The 19,364-nt window shown below is 41.7% G+C and overlaps 1 protein-coding gene across 4 annotated transcripts in view; it reads right to left on the reverse strand.

The window, feature by feature from the left end:
• PRMT7 (protein arginine methyltransferase 7) overlaps nucleotides 1-19,364 on the reverse strand; it is a 424,549-nt gene that overhangs the window by 209,604 nt on the left and 195,581 nt on the right. For all 4 annotated transcript variants that reach the window (XM_069217242.1, XM_069217243.1, XM_069217244.1 and 1 more), the window contains one exon: nucleotides 2,484-2,531. In XM_069217242.1, the coding sequence (XP_069073343.1) occupies nucleotides 2,484-2,531 (48 nt within the window). The remainder of the gene's footprint in view (nucleotides 1-2,483; nucleotides 2,532-19,364) is intronic.

Here is a 19,364-nt window from a genome sequence, read left to right on the forward strand (position 1 = left end):
TGAGACTTTTCTCCATAGAACAATCTTTATGATGGGATTTACATGATTTTTGCTCTCCTCAGAATGCCCCTGGTGAGATGATCTTGACCTTTTCTGGGGTCATGAAGCCATATCACTGTCCTCACCCACGTTCCAGGTTTTGCTTTAAGCCATAAAAGTAGTCTGCCTTTTCTGTCCCTCAGAGTCTTAGCAGGGAATGTGCGACACATTTTGCAAGCCTTCACCTGATGTGTGGGATATAGGCAGTATAACCAGCCCTTAGGAGGATCATTAATGTGTATCCCTTTCTGCCACATGTTTTACAAGGACAGAAAATACCTTTTATAGAAGTATCAGACATTTTGTAAAGGAAAATATAGCTTTCAGAGGGAAAAAACTGAGCAGGGCTCAGGGAGACTCCCTTCACACGATGTGCGGTAGAATGTCTGAGGTAAAGAGCCTCTCTTGGGAGAATTCTAGAGGGTGCTGTTGTCTGATTGATCATAGGTCAAGTTTGGTTCTTTTTTTCAAAAGGACATATAGGCTGTAGGTTTGAGAACCGTTAACATTACAACCTATGATGATTTCTGCATACTGCTTTCCTAAGGTACCGTGGGACTCCCACTTCGACAATGGGAAATGATTCAAGAATAAGAATCTATGAAAGATCCAATACTAAATAACAGGGCATTGCCATTATCCTAATGCAGTTGCTTGATTTTACAAAATACTACTGCAAATAATCACAATATTACTTGTTACCACTAAGTTTTGCAAACTTAATCTCACTGTGCCTAAGTTCCCATCTTTGTTAAACTAGTACACATTTACCAAGCAATAAACCAATACCTCCACATTTACACTTCACAAATAAATTAACTCTGCAAAGTAGTTTTAGAGTCAAACTATTATAAACCATTTTGAATCTTCAAAATATTGGCATATAGCAAACACATTTTATGAAGCGATGTCTTACAGGAATTATATTTATAGTTTTCATGTTACCAAAAATTGTCAGGCTTGCAGTTAAATTTAGAGTAATGGTTAATGGTACAGTAGGGCTAGGTTGGGGTAAAGATAAGGGTTATGGTAAGTTTTAAGTTATGTAAAGACTAAAGTGCACAGAAACAGTACCACTAAGAGCAGGCTGCTTGGGAAATGGGAATATGCTACACATAGACCTAAACTGTCCTCGAAGAAAAATACAATACCATCTTCAAGATAGTCACTTACATAGTCCACAGACCTAGGAGACGTGTCTAAAACTCATAAGCTCTACTTCTGAACCTTTCCATCTCCAAACACTGTGCCACACAGTACAAAAAGTTCCAGGTGGACAGAAATCAAAGACATCCAGTTGCCAGAATAAATTATTCCACGGACCATACATTGAAGGAATCAATGTAAAATGTAATCTGGAGATTGGGGGTTGAAGACTTTGATTGGCGAGCTGAAATTAAATGCTGCCTGCTGCACTGACATCCTTGAAGTTGGTGACCTGTGCCATGTGGAGAAGACCATGGAACAGAACTGCCCTGCAAAACCACTAAAAAAAGGTATATAAGTACCAATGAAGGAGTGAACATGACATTCCCTTCATGGCTGGGTAAAATATGTCCAACATAATCGGCACATGTAGAAGGAACTGACCTTGGGTGTGGTGGAGCATGTTTAGGAGGAGGGTCTGAAATAAGCTGGGCAGCGCAGATGCCTAGATTTCGAAATGTAATGATTATGTGCAACAAAACTATGCTCCGGTCTTCAGAATGTAAAATAAGTAGAGGACGACCTTGCATCTGAGAGATGTTCTGGGTTATTTATATGCAATGGACAAAACAATAACCCAAGATGGCATAAATGGAATCATTTTAAATAACTCTTAAAGTATTGTTTCAGAGGAGCAAAGGGGAAATCAGTGAAAGATTCCCGGTTTGACACTGCCTAATTGTATCGGTCCAACAATACTAAACAACCAGCAAGAGTAAAGCTGAACCCTCTCAAGAATTATGGAGCCAAAAAATCATCGTTGGGCTCTAGTGATCGTATTAATGTATAAGTTACGAAACACTCTACCTAAATGTATCCACAAGTTTAAATAGCATTCAAGAAATGCCAAACTTAGATGTTCAAACTGCCAACTAATATCCTTGGGAGTACTTCCCACAAACCCTTAAGAAATGCTAACAGTTGAACATATAAAGTGTAAGACTAGGCATATTTTTCTGAAGTATGGATGACAGCTTAGGACCTCCTTCCTACTCGACCTTATATCTTGCATCAACTTCCTATTGTTGTGGAAAATGATCAATAGACAGGTAATCTAGGCCGCTCTTTCCTTCTATGTCTTGCTGTTCTCTAGGGTAGCAAGAAAGCAACTACAAATAATTCTGCATATTTAAAAAAAAAAAATTAAAAACCTATATCTAGGAAGTTGTTTTTTAGTGTTAGAAAAAGTGCAATTGATAAGATAGTCTCTCTGTCGCAAAATAAAAGCCACCACTTACCTTTTCCATGAGGTGATGAGAAACCAAAGAGTTCTCAACAGTAAATATCTGAAGAATATAAAAAAAGACCCTCATTAGTATATGAAATTGGATTAGACAAATTCTAAATAGAATCTAACATTTTACACTACAGTGTATTCGTTTTTATATATATATGCAGATCCACCAATTACTTGATCTCTTTGCACATTGGTGCTGACCTTGCCTGTGGCTGTAGGTTTGCCCACCGAACTCGAATTCCATGAGGGGATGCTCATAGAAAAGGACCTGGCCCAATGAATAAGTCCAGTGTGAAAGGAGGATAGGGGTCAACCTGCGAATGGGATCTGTAGTGGGGGCTCAAAGATCTTGTGTTCTGCCTTATAAATTCACTCAATATGAGTATGCCTTTCAGTGGTCTCTGAAGGCTATACAGCTAAGGAGTTGCAGGTTTTTTGATTCTCCATCTAACCAGAGTCAGTTGTGAAAGTGCATCTTGCCACCTGTGTGTGTCACCAGATTCATACAAGTTACAGCCTTTCTTCCCTAACTCTGATGGTAAGGGAGTGGTGGTGTAAGCTGCTAAATGCTCTTGTGTACTGCTGTGATAAAGCCTACAGTCGGCTTATTAGTAACACGACTTTATATTTCCATTATATATATATATATATATATATATATATATATATATATATGTCGCAGTAAGTTTATTAGGGTGCACAATTCCTTTCTGGTTTCTGCAGAGTATTCTACCTATCTGTGCCCCCAGTTCAGATACTTGTCTGTGCTAGGGTTCCTTCTGTGCATCCTAAAAACGCGATTCCTCTTATCCTTCCAAGCTGAAGCTTGTTTGGGCCAATTTAGTTTATTTTTTAAGGTCCTCAATCCTGAATCTTTCAATATTTTTTTTGTATAACACACCTGTCTGAAATTGTTGCTCAAGTGTAATAGGAAAAGAGTGAGGTAGTAATGTAGTCAGTGGGCTGTTGAGTGATAAGTCATGGGGTGCTGTCTGGAGTTAGAAAAATGTTGTGAAAGGCGAGTAGTCAGTCCTTTTGGAGAAAAGCAAGATAAGCACCCAGGCAGAAAGAGGGTAATAATGTGGTTTTAAAATCAAAACCTGCCAGATAGAAGAGATAAAGTATTTGGTATGAGCAGAGGACAATTTAGGAATGAGCTGCATTGTTTAAGGAGTACTGTTGGTGTAATGCAGTCGCTGCATATGCTATGCTCCACAGACAGCTCTGCTATCCAAAGATCAAAAATACAAGATGAGACAATGAAACAACCAAACCCCACTAAAGATATATAAACACAAATTAGACATCAGTCATTTGACTAGCCTCCATACATTAATGTATATTGAATCAAAGAAACCAGATGTGCAGTACTAAACAAGCCTGATGGCCAGGATGCCAAAACACTTATCCTTGGGAACTGTTGTTTTATCATAGCTCCTCCCACACACATCCGATATACGAGTTTCCAGGGAGGATGGTAACTAGCAAAAGATATTCTTGAGGACAGTGTGTGGTTGGCAGAGTGGATGGTAACACAGGGAAGGTCTGTGACTGGTGGAGACAGTGCCAGTAGGCGGACGCATCGGACTGTGTTGGCTGTGGTGTCTAGGCACATCTGTGGCTGGCAGTGGACAGTCCTTGGAGGACAAGGGAGTGATTATGATACTTCACCTCGGGTTGGACGTGCCTGAGATGAGTGAGTAGCTGGTGAAAAGCAGAGTCTGAGATACTGTGACTCACATGAAACAGTGTTGTGAATGTCTTTAGCAGGAATATATAAATGCCAGAGGACGTGAGCTTAAGGTGCACCCAGGAATCACAAAGATCTGGCAGCGCAGCCTTCCTCAGGGAAGATTGTCAGGAAACATTTATGGATTGCAAGTGTGGTGAAATTACACCACACTAAATAGCTCTTTATAGTCCAATACTTTGTTGAAACAAATTGAACTTGTTTCTCAGGCCCAGAGGTTTTTCATGTCCAATATGCGGTTTGCTCCGTGTTCTATTTGCTAAGTAAGGCTGGCCGCTCTGCTTCTCAAAAGCTCAAGAATAGGGATAGACTAAGACAAAATCACAGTATTACAGTTGCAAATGGAAAGTAGTGAGTTTGCATGGTTGCTACAGCTAACTTCTGACCTTGACCAGCCATTCACAATCCTCTAAAGTTTTACACTATACACAAAATGGCAGCAGACCATAAAAAACACACCTGACGCCTGTTCACAACTATGTAGATTATTATCCCTCAAATCTTTCCTTTGGGGGCACTCATCACCAGCACCTGCTGCCAAGGTGTAACCCTTAAAAGAGGGAACCAAGAACACAACTTTAAATTGGAACGGTGCACCACATTAAGAATAACAGCACAAGAGCCCCATTTTAATTGTAGACTTGTGTGAATCTTCTCTTTATTTTCATTTTCTGAAAAATCAGCACACATTTGCTGCAGAAACAGCCAACGCGTTTTGCCCCGTAGAAAGGACTTGTTCAGAGCTGCAACATAATTAATATAAATACAATATAGTATACATATACATTTAAAAACATACTTAGACATAAACAAACGCAAACATACATCCGAAAGAAACCACATTACAAAACATATATCTTTTACAAAACAACTAAATTGACCCTCATAGTAATTTGTACACTGAATCATCATAAATCAATTTAGGAACTACACCCTGCCTCCTAGGTGCATCACAATCTTTCCATTTTCTATACTTAATCAACAATTCAAAGGTAAGCCAATTTTCTTCTTCCATCCTAACAACCTTATTCTAGATTGCCTAGATTGTCAAAACCAGGAGATTGGATAAGTAAAAAAACACATCCAATAATTGCATGAAGAGTTGACATTGGCAGTCTACTATTCAGGGTGTGCAGATTGCATTGCGAAAATAACGCTTATCTAATGACCCTCTGCTGAAAAGAATTTAAGCAGAGAAATGGAAATTAATCCAATATTCACATGGTGGAGTTTGTAGCTTATATAGATATGTGGCAGCTTTTTAGCACTTTGAAATCCTCTTCAAAAGGATGCCTAAATGCCACCAAAGCTAAGCTGCGATTAGTGCAGATGTATTATTACACTGTGCATATCTCACCCCGGCTAAAATGTGCAGAGGGGGGTCTACGGCCCACTCCCCAGCAGATGTTTTTCCATATGGTGTGATCCTGCTAGCTCATTGAGCATTATTGGAAGCTGATATTGGCAGAGCTTTCTATGATCATGGGACAGACATTAGAGCAGTCCCCTTCGATGGTCCCTTTGGGGGTAATGGACGAGGTGGGGAACTCTCGGCCGATAGAGTGTTGCTGGGCACCGCACTTCTCATCACCATACGAGACATTGCAGCCCAGTAGACGGCGAGTCAGCAGCCATCGCTTTTGAAGTGGAAGCAAGGGGTGGACGGGTGTGCCCAAATGGAGAAACCCATATATGCGGCATGAGGCTGCCCGCAGACATGCTGGAATCTGCTCCAAATGGATGGGGGACTCTTGAGAGGATGCAGAAGGGTGGTACTTTACTATTAGATGTGGAATGCCAAGGGGCATGCTAGTTGTGAGATATGCAGGGGGAATCACGGGGCGAACAGAGGGCGGGGACGTTTGATTCATCTGAATTATTTCATCAGACCTGTATTGTGACAAACCACGATATGAATAAAATAATAATGTGGTTATAAAAAAAAAAATCCTCTCCAAAAAGCCTCTAGCTGTTTTCATCTGTGACATGGGTGACTGGTCATCATTTGCACATTTGCTTTCCTCTTTACAAGATCAGGCAGGAACAGATATTTCCAGCTGGGCCAGACGTCAGGCAAGGCATGTAAAGGAAACAATTGCAGACACCATGGGAGAGAGGACATCAAGCCAGCCAAAGGAAGAGGACAGAACCGGAAGAGAAATGTGTTAATAAAAGCTGGAGGATTTTAGGCGGAAGATGATGAAGCCTTAAGAGATGCATCCTGGATCACCCTGTAACTAGCAGCAGAGATGATCCTGGAGTCCAAAAAGAATGTCCACCCTATAGAAGAGAGAAATACAGGATAACAGTGTCCACTGTGTTCCAGAATTCAGGAAACAGGTAGAGCTGGATGTTGTATCCTCCCACCAAACTCCAACCCTAAGGCTGGCTCACAGGCAAGGGTAAAGGAAGTTGTGGGGAAGTAAGGAGGTTCAATGCTCACAAGGGTAGCAAAGCATCATGGGTGTAACAACATCCTTTTAGTCTTCAATATCACTATGAAACCTGGGCTGAGAATAGTTTTTTCCTCTCTTCTGATGGATATCCTGGCAGATTCACTATTATACAAAAATAGACCTCACAAAAGGTGTAGTGATGGATCCTCAAGATATTCTCCACCACCTCTATCACTCCTAACACACATATATTCTGTGTTCTGTGGGAACATCAAGACTCTGCTAACGGATGCTATTCCACAGTGGCCATCAAATAGCCCAAAAACACTACAACAAAGACTCCACACTGACTTGTTCAAACCTAATATTGAGCCAAACTATGGCTTGTTGAAAAATGGTTATTCTTCTGTGTGTGGATCCTGTATTTCTTTACAGTCAGTAACAGATGGTGTCACTTGTGGGATACTATAATTACACCAGATCAATGCACCAAGTGAATCAACAACTAGGTGAGGGGAAATGCCATCTACAATTCTGGAGCAACAGTGTGATCTTGCCTAAACTTATAGAGAGGTGTTTCATAAAGCTCTCACGACACAAGCAGAAAAACTTGTGCGGGATCAGCAAGTACAAGATGCACGATACGTAGGTGGACTGACGCCACTTACAGCTTGAGAATTCATCCAAATGTCCCCTCCTACATGCTTCAAAAGTATGTGACTCAGTGGAACCAGATTATTTTTTACAATCTCTCAAAGAATAACACGCAAAGAAGCATGGCAGAGAGAAGGATCGAGTCAGCATGTAGCCCTGTTATTATTGTGAAATTATAGGCTATTTATCAGACTGCCAACCCTATGTAGGCACAAAAGCCCATCCAAGGGTACAGAAGATAATATGAGAGAGGTTGGAAACTGTCTCGGAGGCAAACCATAAATATATTCTGAATGCATAACTGTACATGCCCCCTTTCTTTTTACCCTCTATCTTAACTGACTTGATAAGTACCTTGCCAGATTTTGTCTGGATGAACAGAGAGTTTGCTTGCAACATACCTGCCCTTCTCTACCCAGATGACACAGCTTCTAAATTTGCTTGGCCTTCGGATGCTTCTGGACAACTTTTGTCTCTTCTTGAAGGAACTAGACTTCACTATTAACGAGCCAGAGACACATTTAATGGTTCTAGGGCCCAATAAACTTAAAATTTAACTTTTCTTTGTGAACTGCTGCAAAATCACATCTGTTACCATCTTTCCCTATTTGGAGGTCTTGTTTGAAAATAAGAGAAACTGGAACTCTATAGTTACAGAGCAGCTATTTTTGCAAATTGTATTGAGGACCTATTCAGGTTTGCCTCACAATTGAGTAGGAAAACGAAAAAAGAACTGGTTGAGGTATATATGATGAAATGTGCATCAAATACTACATTTGGCACAGGGGTATAGATTCTGTGAGCAGTAGATGCCATACAGCACCTGGAAGTTGTTTATTTTAGAAGGCTGTTATCCATCTCTCAGAGTACTGCTAACTTTATTTGTCACTCAGGGCTGGGTATAGCTTACATCACTGATTATATTAGCTCTGTCCCCTCCTTCTGTGGTTGAGCATCAGGACAAGGGAAAAGGCATCCTTCAACCACCAGGAAAACAGGGAGCGTACAAAGACTCTGCAAAGTACCATTTCAGCTTATATTCTTATTCAGATATTTCTACACATTGAACCCTATCTTATTTGGATTCATAGCAGCCAACACAGGTTTCTGTTGGCACATCTGAGACAAAACATAGTGCATTGTTCACTTGCTTTTTCTACAGCTCCATCTTATACGAGGCAACTGTCAGTCTGCCCATGTGACTCCCATTCCTAGCAAATGATTCACTTTTGATTCTTTTGCAAAACGTATATGCCCATAAGGAGAAGAAACCTTGTCGCCATGCTAAAGAGAACTAACATTCGCAAGTGCAGACAATCGCTGATACTCACTTAATTGTTGCTATCAGCACACATGTGCTGGGCTGTTGTGAGGTTTATGCAAATTGGGATGAGAATGAGGAAGGATCAATGATCTACAATAACTAGTCTTGGAATTATATGATTTACTTTTGATGCTTCTGTGGTTAGGTGGACCATTTTATTTACATCTTCTATGAATTAATGTGGTTTTTCGTATATGTTTTGTATTTATCAGGATGCTGGACATTTTCTTGTGTTTTATTTATTTATGTATTTGTCTCTTTTATGGTTAGAAGTTATAACCGAATACAGTATGTTGACTGCTGACAATGCAGAACTGAATCCCAGTTGTTATTTAGAGGAAGAAAATCCCTGCTTTATAGATCCCATAGCCATCAATCATTGAGAACTTAATGTGCTGATTAATATGGATTATGAATACATGGTGATAAAAAGATTAGTCCCTTTACAATTGTAAGGCCTACGACATGGACAGAATATCTTCGTGGAAACTTCAAACATTACATTACATTCAATGTCCCTACTCAAACAAAAGAGAAAAACCTGTCCATGTTGGATGGGGATGATTCCCACACTACCTGAAGAACAAGTTTCTTTCCTTCAGTACTGCTTTTTCTGATGGATACACTAACCGCAGATTCCTCACCTTACAATACACCGAGGTGTCAGACTGGATCAGGGAACTTTATCAGCAATGCTCCTGTGCACGGCTGGGTGGTGCTGTGTGACTCAGCACTGCCCCGGAAGTGACGAAGTGGAGCAGTATATAAGCATCAATCATTTGAGCTTGACAATTTCTACGACCTCAGACGTGAAGGGTAAAACAATTGTGGAAACCAGGACGTCACTTCCTAATGTGGGACCTTTTTAGATGTTAAAAAGAGGCCACTCTCGAGAATTGGGTGTGGAATCTACAGTCGAGTATTCAACAGAAAGACCATTACTGAAGGTAAGTAACTTGTTCTTCTGATGGACACTCTTAACCGCACATTCCTCATATTACAACAGATACAAAAGCAATATCTCCCCAGGGTGGAAAGTCTGTGGAGTGGATTTAGACAAAAGAGTCCTGCAGTCACAGGGCCCAATAGATGAAATGTCTTTTTGGGCAGACCTGGTTGTCAAGGCAGTAGTTCTTTGTGAAGGTGTTCACCAGTGCCCATGTTATCCCACAGGAATGGGCTATCAGAGCTTCCATTGCCTGCTTCTTGGCAAATGCTCAGCAAATCTGTCACAGTGCCCTTCTCAGCACAGTATTCTCTTTGTTCCCGAGAATCCCACAAAATGCTGATCGTCCACCCGATGGTACTTGGTGCGATCAGCTTAAATCCCTATTGGGGTCCAGCTGATGAAGCCTCTCCTCCTCCTCTGAGGGGAGAGGAGGGACGAAGAACACCAGCAGGGTGATGGATTGCCCATTCTGGAAGGTAGTTAGTGCTTCAGGCAAGAAGGCTGCCCAAGTTCTTGGTACCAGTTTATCCAGAAAAAGGGTGGTGTAGGGTGGTCCCTAACACTACCTGATGTCCATTCATGCAATGAGCTGAAATTACTGCAATGAAGAATACAGTATTTAGAATAAGAAGACGCAACTAGTAGCTGTGCACAGTTTCCAAGGGCATACACATGAGAAATGTTAAAACTAAGTTAAAGTGCCACAGTGGCAGCACAAACTGTTTCAGAGTGAACATGTGTGTCAAACCTTTAATAAATATCACCCAAACAGGTGGTTTAAACTAGAACAGTTGCCTCAGTAAAACATTTAATTTATGCCCAGTACAAGGCCCTTCTTGGCCAAAGACAAAACTAAGAACAGATTACCCAAAAGGTTGGCTTGCAAAAGGTCTGTCTTGCAAACTCCACACCAGGTTGCAAATGTGGCCCTGGGCCTGACATAAATAGACTTTGTGAAATGCATCCTGGCAGCAAGGAAAACATCCACCACTTTGTATGGCAGATTAAACAGAATAAACTGTTGCCACTTAATCTCCACAAATAAAGATGCAAATTCCCCATGTTCGGGAGAAGGACCCTGTTCTGCTGCTGTGACAGAAGATCCTCCCAAAGTAGTAGCTTGAGCGGAAGACAAATATTCATGTCTAGAAGCTTTTGGTACCACAACAATATGGACCCTCTAGGATGACTTGGGGACAGTTGGTCCTTATCTTTTTCAGAACTCAGAACTAGAGAGGCAGGGCCAGGAAGGCAAGGGGAAATGCCATGTTACATTTCAACTGGAATGCATCTCATAGTAGGTGCCTTCACTGAAATGTCAACATGCAAATCATTTGACATTGTGCATTTTCGGCAGCGGTGAAAAGTTATAGCCAGGGTTCTCCTCACTGTCAGAAGATGCACTGCACCAACTCATGATGTAGATTCCAGTCATGATCTGCCAGATGCCACCGGCTGAACTCATCCGCCCTAGCATTAAAGGATCCCACTGTGTGTTTCACAATTAGGGAAAAGCCTTCCCAGAGATTCACAAGATCCACAACCACCCTCTGTTCTGCCTGTTGCATTACTCCATGTTGTTGTCCATGAAAATGATGTCGGATGTGACTCTGATTTGTTGATTGTGAACCCCAAAGAGGTTTGATGTCAGCTGGAGGTGGCCTACCATGACTACAGCAAACCTGTCTTCACCAGCCATTCCTCTGGGTAGGGGAAGACTGGTATCCTCAAACTTTGAAAGTGTGCCACAACCACTGAAATCACTTCCATGAACACCAGAGAGCAGCGATGAGCCAAAAGAGTAACACAGCAAACTGAAACGCTCCTGACTGACCTTGAATCACAGGTAGTGCATGTGGGACTGCAGAACGGGTATATGAAAATACATGTGCAACCAATCCAAGGACACCACTCAGTCTCCTAGGTCCAGAGAGGCAAAGATCTGGACCAATGTGAACATTTTGATTGTGTCCTTCTGCAGCAAGACATTCAGAGATCGTAGCTCCAATATAGACGGGAGACATCCATCCTTTTCACCCAAGGAAATAGCAGGAGTAACAACCCTCTCCTATTTCCTAGTCCAAAACCATCTCAATAGCACCTTTAGAGAGAAACACTGGTGCAGCAGAATGGAGAGGTGGCTCTCCAAAAGGATGCAGGGGGAAGCTGTGGCAGAACAAACAGAAAGGAGAGTGTATAACCGTGCGGGTCTGTATGACCAATCTGTCAGATACAATGGCTAACCATCCTAGGAAAAATTACTGCTTCCTGCACTCCACAGGATGGATGTGTACCACTAAGGGCAAACTAAAGCAGCTTGGAGGCAGTTGCTAAGGGGTACTGGATGAACTGCTCTCCCTGTTGGCCTGTGCAATGCCTGCTAGATCCCAGTCGCAGGTCAAGCAGCACAGCAAACAACCTTTGCTGACCAATCTCAGCGACAGGCTGCCTCAATCTTTTTGGACTTCGAATTCGGAGGAGTTCTGGGGAAGGAAATGGGTTAAACCATACTGGTTGAAGGCTGCACTATCAGGGTCTCTGGAGCAACATGCTTGGTGAGAAAATCAAGGTCACAAGGCATCGGTCTCAGACACTTGACCACCTGCTTAACCACTTCCAAGCAAAAATAAGGCGATGATGACCAAGTGTACATCAGAGAGTTAGTGAGGGCGTCATTAAAGTGGAGCAGGGGATCAGATGTTGCTAGTCCAGGCTGTACAATTTTCATAAGGACATTAGTTTAGGTCTTGACAGAAAGCAGCTGCAAATCCAGGACCTAAGCTGCCAACAAATGACAAACTCTCTTCAATCAGTGGTCAAAGTGGCAAGTCCAACCCCATATCAGGGCCGGTATCAAGCCCATTGCATTGGCATCTTGTAAATCCATATAAAAACCGTCATAGTCATAATAAGGGGGAAGAACACCCTCTCCTTCCACATCATCATTATCTCCCTCTGGTGGTGTACCTTGTTCAGAGTCAAAGCCAAAAACATAATGGAGCATCTGGTGGCCCTGGACCATCCTAGTGGTGGCACTGTTGCAGAATCAGGTTGTATAATCCTCAGTCAACTCATCTTGGATAACGGTAGAGAGAACAACATTTAACTGCACAGAAGTTTAAGCGGACATTAGAAAACTCTGCTAGGCCTGTAAAAAGTGTCAATTATAAGGCACAAGAGATGCCACCTTGAATACAAAGAAGAAATCAGCAAAGGTCATGAGATCTGGAAACTGAAGAAGGTCAACCCTAGAGGATTGTGAAAGTCAGGGTAACAGTGTCCACCGTTTTCCTGGACTCTGCAGCTCGGCACAGCAAGGTGTTGTGTTAATTGTGGCCATGATACATAGGCCGGATCACTGCATCAGGAAATAGTGTGAAATTGGTGGGTAAATAATAAGGTTCACTAGCCACAAAGAGAAAAATACACCATGGATACAACAACATTTTAAAGGCTTCACTATCAATGTGAAACCTGGCATAAGAATGGCATTTTCTCTCGTAGTGGAGGGACCCCAACAGGTTTAATCTCACACCGGAAAGGTTCCTCTTAAAAGATGTGGTGATAGGTGCACAAAATATCCTACCACAGTGCTATTATGAACGTCAATACTCTGTCTACAGATGCTACTCAACATTGATGACCAAAGAGTCGAGAAACACCCAAATGAAGATTCACTTGAGGCCTGTTCAAAACTCAAGTCCTGCCACATTGAGGCTAATAACAATTTAGGCACTGTAAGAAAATTTATTATTATTTGGGGTGGGTGACTAATCACCTCAAAGAAGTAATAGTTTCCTATTGGTAATCCCAATTCTCTCTTAAGGGAATCTCCATTGAATTCATAAGCTTTGAATAGTGGGATCCTTGAGCACTTCTTATAATATATCTTCTTAAGTGTAGATGTTCGCCTTTCTTCAGCAAGGCCTGGAACACACTTAAGACATGAATACTGTGCAGCCTATAAGAAAGACTATAACAGCCAATTTCTTCAGATTCCATTTGAAAAGGAGTTAATAAATGTATATGTTCACATACCTTTAAGTCAAATTAGTTGGAAAATGGTTTACTTCTTAAATCTCTTTCAAAACCTTTTTATAAAGAGAAAGATGAAGGAAAAGTGGACAGTGTAGCCCCATAGCTGCCTTTAGGTAAATGTGAAAATAGTGTCTGCGCCTTTAAGGACCTAGAGAGCATCAGTGTCCCATCATGCCCAGCAGGTGGCAGTTGCTTAGTTCTTTTTGCAGAGATGTGGCAGTGTCAGATAGGTCCAATAATCCTGTTATTTCCGCCAGAGAGGAAAGAGGGTGCTTATTACTTCAATGGATTACAGGTAAGAAAGCCATTCCTTTAAATATTTTATTTTGATAATCAAGTAGAAAAAGTAAATTACAAAATGATTGTCATGATTAAAAGTATTAAATATAGTACCATTATTATTCATTCATCCAATGAGAAAGAAGCAGTACAAACTAAGCAATAAAGACTATAAACGAACACCACTGCATTTCATTAGAAGGAGGTGCAATTAGATACCTTGAATTGACTTAAAACTGGTGTGACTCGTCGCACCAAATATCCATGCATTTTTAAAGGGCCCCAATTATCTGTGCACACAGTTTTTCCTGCTGTTTAACCTGCTTCATCTGCATACCCATGACTCAAAGGTGGTGACTTTCACTTGTGCAATATTAAAGATTTGGTGACCAAGGAAGCAATACAGAGAAATTGTTGCTGTCTCAAGGTAGCTTGCCTGTGTGGGGATGATATATGAAACAGTGACTCCAGGGGAACTGGGGTTCTGCAAACCTGTAACTTATCGCTGATGGAAATATTTTGGTCCAATAGCAACTAGCAAGAGTTGTGCAGGTGAAACATACATAAAGGCAGTCACCTTTGTCGTGTTCACATCTGAAGCATGCTGCTGAAATGGATGGCTACATTTTCTGGGCACAATCAGGCCATTCTTTTGAAATGTGCTCACCAAATGGATTTATGAACCATTAGATTGTAACTGCCCCAAGAGTTCTGATCTATCTTGCACCCTGTGGAGGTTGTAAGCTTGCCCAGTGCTGCGTGGACAGCTCCTTCCCGCAATTGCTGATGAAGCAGGCAGTACCGGTTGCCTTGTCCTATAAGACTGTTCATAAAATAGGCTTTATTGTCACCTCTAGCAAGTGGATTAGTTATCATCTGATTGTGTATAGTAACTAATTTGCAAATAAGAGAATGCAACCTTGGGAGAGATAACCGAATTACCGGCAGTCAGCTGTTACCTGGATTTCACTACCCCAGCCAGCAAAAATCTCTAAATCCTGAAAACCCAGCCTTTGCCAATTCTCTAATGACTGGTTTCTAAGGGTATCTTTAACAGCATGCATTCTCTTATGCGCACATGGGGGTGATCAAGGAGACACTGAATTTCTTCCTTACGTTTCGTAAATCAGCACTTGAGTAAGTGTGGGAGCCTATATCTGGTACTCTTGGGCAATTTAGTTATTTTAGGAAAAACAGGTAGCCAAATTTTGGCCTCTTGCAGCATTCGCTGAAGATAAAAACAATTTGACTGGCTATTCAATGTCGCTGCTCAGAGTAGCCAATCGAAGAAGGCTGCTTGGTAGTACTTTCTGATGTGCACAAGTGCAAGCCCTCTATCCTCTATATTCAACTGTATTGTTGTCAAGTTGGTGCAAGTCTTTTTCCCCTGCCACATAAAGGGGCATACTGCTTGGTCTATCTTGTGTTGAAGTTTAATTATGACATTCAAAAGGGTTAAAATGAATAACAGGAGAAAGGTCTTTTTAATTAAAGCTACACACCCTATAATGATCAAAGGCAAGAAATATAATTAGCGTAACAGTGCTCATTTCAACAGGTAGGGTTGAGGGAGTACTGTTAAACAAAAGGACTTCAGACTTAGCATGATTTATCCTAATATACATAAATGTCTGAATTTTAGTGAATGTATTGAGAATGTTTTGCTCCTCAGTGGCTAAATAAAGGATCACATCTCCGTGGAGAGCTTGATCTTCTGTACTCTGAAGAGAGGGGCTCTAGCCTGCAGGTCTTGTCTTTATGTGGATGCTAAAAGCTCTATGAAGAGGACATTAAAGAGAGGGCAGCCATACCTTGAACCTGTTCTGATAGAAATATGCCCTAAAGCTTGAGAGTTGACTATGCTTTTTGCCTTTTCATACAAATTTACCAATAATTGGACTAGCTTCTAAGGAACTCAGAAGCGAAGCAGCATAGCGAACAATACCTCCTATTGTACTAGATAAAAAGCCTTTTTGGCATCAAGGATAATAATGGTTGCCTTAACTTTATTGTTTGAGTAATAATCAATTGCCTGCACCAAAAAGTTGGTGTTAGATGAAATCGATCTTTCAGGCAAAAATCCACTTTGGTCACAGTGGAGCACAGTTTGAGCTGCAGGGGCTAGCCTAGATGCTATAAGTTTGTAGTCACTATTTAATAAGCTAATTGGACAATAAGCGCCAGGTTGTTCGGGTGGCTTGTCCTTTTTGTGAAAGCTGACAATGACAGCCTCTGTGAAGGAGCTAGGTGCCTCGCATCCTTCCAAGATTTAATTGAAAGACAGACTAGAAAATCTGCTAAGTGTTCCTCAAATGACTTATATATTTCTGCCAGCATGCCGTCACTCCCTCATGCCAATGAGATGGCAGCGACAACTGAAGCTTTCAGATCCCCGTTCAGGACGGGTAACTCAACTGGATACAGAAAAATCCTCTAACTTTTCAAATAAAGTACTATTCGTGGAGGCAAAAAGGCCTGTATAATTTTCAGGGAACACAGGCAATTTTGTCAGGTTGAGTGACTATTTGGATTCTTAGATTCTAAAGACTGTTTTGATGGTCTTACTGTTGCTTTTCTTCTTCACAGACCAGGCCAGAAACCGTTCACTGTGCTTGCTTTCCTCATAATGTTTCTGAAAGCAGGTGTTGGGGTTAACTAGTTCCCTGGATGTATAATAATCCTTTAAGTTTTGGCTTGCTTGTGAGACCTCAGATTTAGACGCAGAAGGGAAAAATTTGGAATGCTCGCTAATGGCCTGATCAAGTTCAGAATGTAAGGCAGCTGCCTCTTCTCGCCCTAGCTTATTAACTTGGACTTTAAAGGAGATCACTTCGCCCCGAAAAAAAGCTTTGCAGACTCCCCGTACTGCAAAGGTAGAAGCAGTACATATAGTTACAAGGGAAAATTCCTCTATGACTGAGCGCATAGTCATGACCCAGCTTTCCACTATTAGCAACGACTTATCGAACAACCATTGAGGCCGCTCTGCCGAAGGACCATTCATTGCTACGTCAAGAAAAGAAACAGAGTGATCAGGGAAAGTGTTCAAAAGTAAGCCTGACCTATTTCTATCCCATTTATGAGATACTAGGAAAAAGTTAATTCTTGAAGCGCAATTGAAATGCTTAGAAAAACAGATATATTCTCTCCTTTTGCTGTGATCGATCTGTCAGGCATTGACTACAGCAAAGTCTCTATTAAATTCTGCTAGTAAGCATGCTGCCCTTTCTTTATTTTGATGTTTATTCCTTTGAGAGCAATTAAAACTAGTATCCTGAATGATATTCAAGTCCCCCCGATTACAAATAAAACAGTTAGTGAGAGTAGGATATTGCAAACTTCCTTGAGGAAAGAGACATCGTCCTTGATTAAACGTAAAAACTAACAAGATGAATAAGCTGGTTATAGGCCACAAGACTAACCAATGTCCACCTGGCCATAGAGTCTTTCGTCACTTGCAGCACTTCACATTGAAAATCCTGAGTGACCGGGATCCCCCCCCCCCACTGTCGCACTAGCTGATGAGAGAGACAAAGTTGGGAGTTTTTGGTTGCTTAACTAGAGCCTTGAAATGAGTCTCTTGAAGAAATATGATCTGCGCTTTGGGTGACTTAAGCCACTCAGAATGGGCCTAAACTTGGTCCGATTGTTGATGTCGTTGACGTTGCAGTAGACTACCCTAAAGCATATAGGATTCATAGGAAAGGAAATATGATGTCTTGGACGACTGCCTCCTGCATTGCTCAAATGCCTTAACCTACTAGCACCTAATTGAGCTGGCCATGACTAGACGTTAAAGTTCTAAGATTCCTGCTGAGGCCATTGGCTTCTAGTTCTACTTGGAGCAGCAACAGACGTACAGACTTCTGTATCTGGGGGTTTTGATTTAAGGTGACTCTTTGCCTCCGAAGCCCCACTCGTCCTGACCTTACTGGGAAGCAGCCTCCCACCCACCCTACAGTGCACCCCCCCATGTTCTCCTCCTTCCCTTCCACCCCCTCTCTCTTCACCTAGATGAGTGCCCTGACATGGCTGTCGTGAGACTGCAGAAGTGGTAAATGAGGGTGTTGTAGTCTGCTACATAGCCTTGAAAAATGTGAATCCATCGCTAATTATGGAAAATTACCTAGTGCATCACATGCCCTGGCCCCACCCAACTTCTTTTCTCAAGCTTTTTGAATAGAGTATAGAAAGTAATTTGCCTGATCCACTGAGTGAAAGATTTGCTATTGTCCCTTATACAAAACTTTCAAATTGAATTGCTGGACGATTCCTGATAGGGCCCCTTGATTCTTAAAGTTCTCAATCAGCCCTTTAAACTTCTTAAACCACCGAACAGTGAGAATAGACATATCTGCAAAAAAAGAGTGCAGTCGTTTTCTGCAATATGGTACGTTTTATCCCTAATGGCATGTACAAAATACGTTCTTTGACCTGAAATTCGCCGAAATTCACCAGGATGATATATGGGTATTTGGAGTTGTAGGACTGCAGTGCTGGGACACGGTGTGCCTGAGTAATTGTAAGGTATGTGTTTTCAGCTGCAGTTTCTGGGTACCCATGCTTGTTGATGAGTTCCTTAATTAATTTGATAACAGTCTGGCTATTTTCGCAACCCTAAGGTATCCCAGTGAACCGCAAATTGTAATGGTGCAATCTATTTTCGACATGGTCTAATTTCATTTGTAGTTTAGCCAATTTAGATTGAAGTTTGAGGGATGTAGAATCCTGTTTGAGTTTAAAGCCCTCTAGGTCGGAGACTCTTTGTTCCATATGGGAGACCCTTGAAGTAAGAAGTTGGATATTAGCATTGATCTTGCGCAACTGATTGTTCATCTTTGGTAGGCTTCCTCTTGGGAGATCTTCATTGCCCTCAGCTCAACTAATATCTGATCGAGAATTTCATCAATCGGAGGTTCCTGAGCCGAGTAAGTTCTGGGGATTTGTGATGCTGCCATCACCTGTAATTGTGGGGATTAAGGATCTTCAACAGAATTGCAACTTGCCCTTTGCATATTTTCAGATGTCTTCTGCGAAGCTGTAATGGGCAAAGAGGTTGATATGGCTACTAGAATATGCTGTATCACTTCTCAGTTTTTGCTGACACTGTAATCATTTCTGGTCTTGTTTTGTACAGTCAGAGGGCCATGCACCTCGCTTTGTGGCCCCTTAGGGCCGACAACTGAAAGCATGAGATGTGCTAGCCGTCTCTTAGATGTTGTAGTATCACTGAGCAGGAATCCAGATAAGGCATTTTTAGGGCTAGGACACACCAAAGGATTGCTGTCCAAGGTCTTACCTAGTTGATCTTCTCCTATGGGGAATTTGTCTGGAAATAGCTGAGGTCAGCTTTGTTGACTCCTTCCATAGGGACAGCCTGATATTGCGGTGCTGCTGGTGCTTGCATTTTCATTTCCTGAGGCTGTTGGTCTGGCAATTGATCAGGGGAAGTGGTCTGCTGCACCATATCTGAGGGCTTAGGTCTGTGCGTG

This window comes from Pleurodeles waltl, chromosome 12 (genome assembly GCF_031143425.1).
Source record: "Pleurodeles waltl isolate 20211129_DDA chromosome 12, aPleWal1.hap1.20221129, whole genome shotgun sequence".
Classification (NCBI taxonomy): Eukaryota; Metazoa; Chordata; class Amphibia; order Caudata; family Salamandridae; genus Pleurodeles; species Pleurodeles waltl.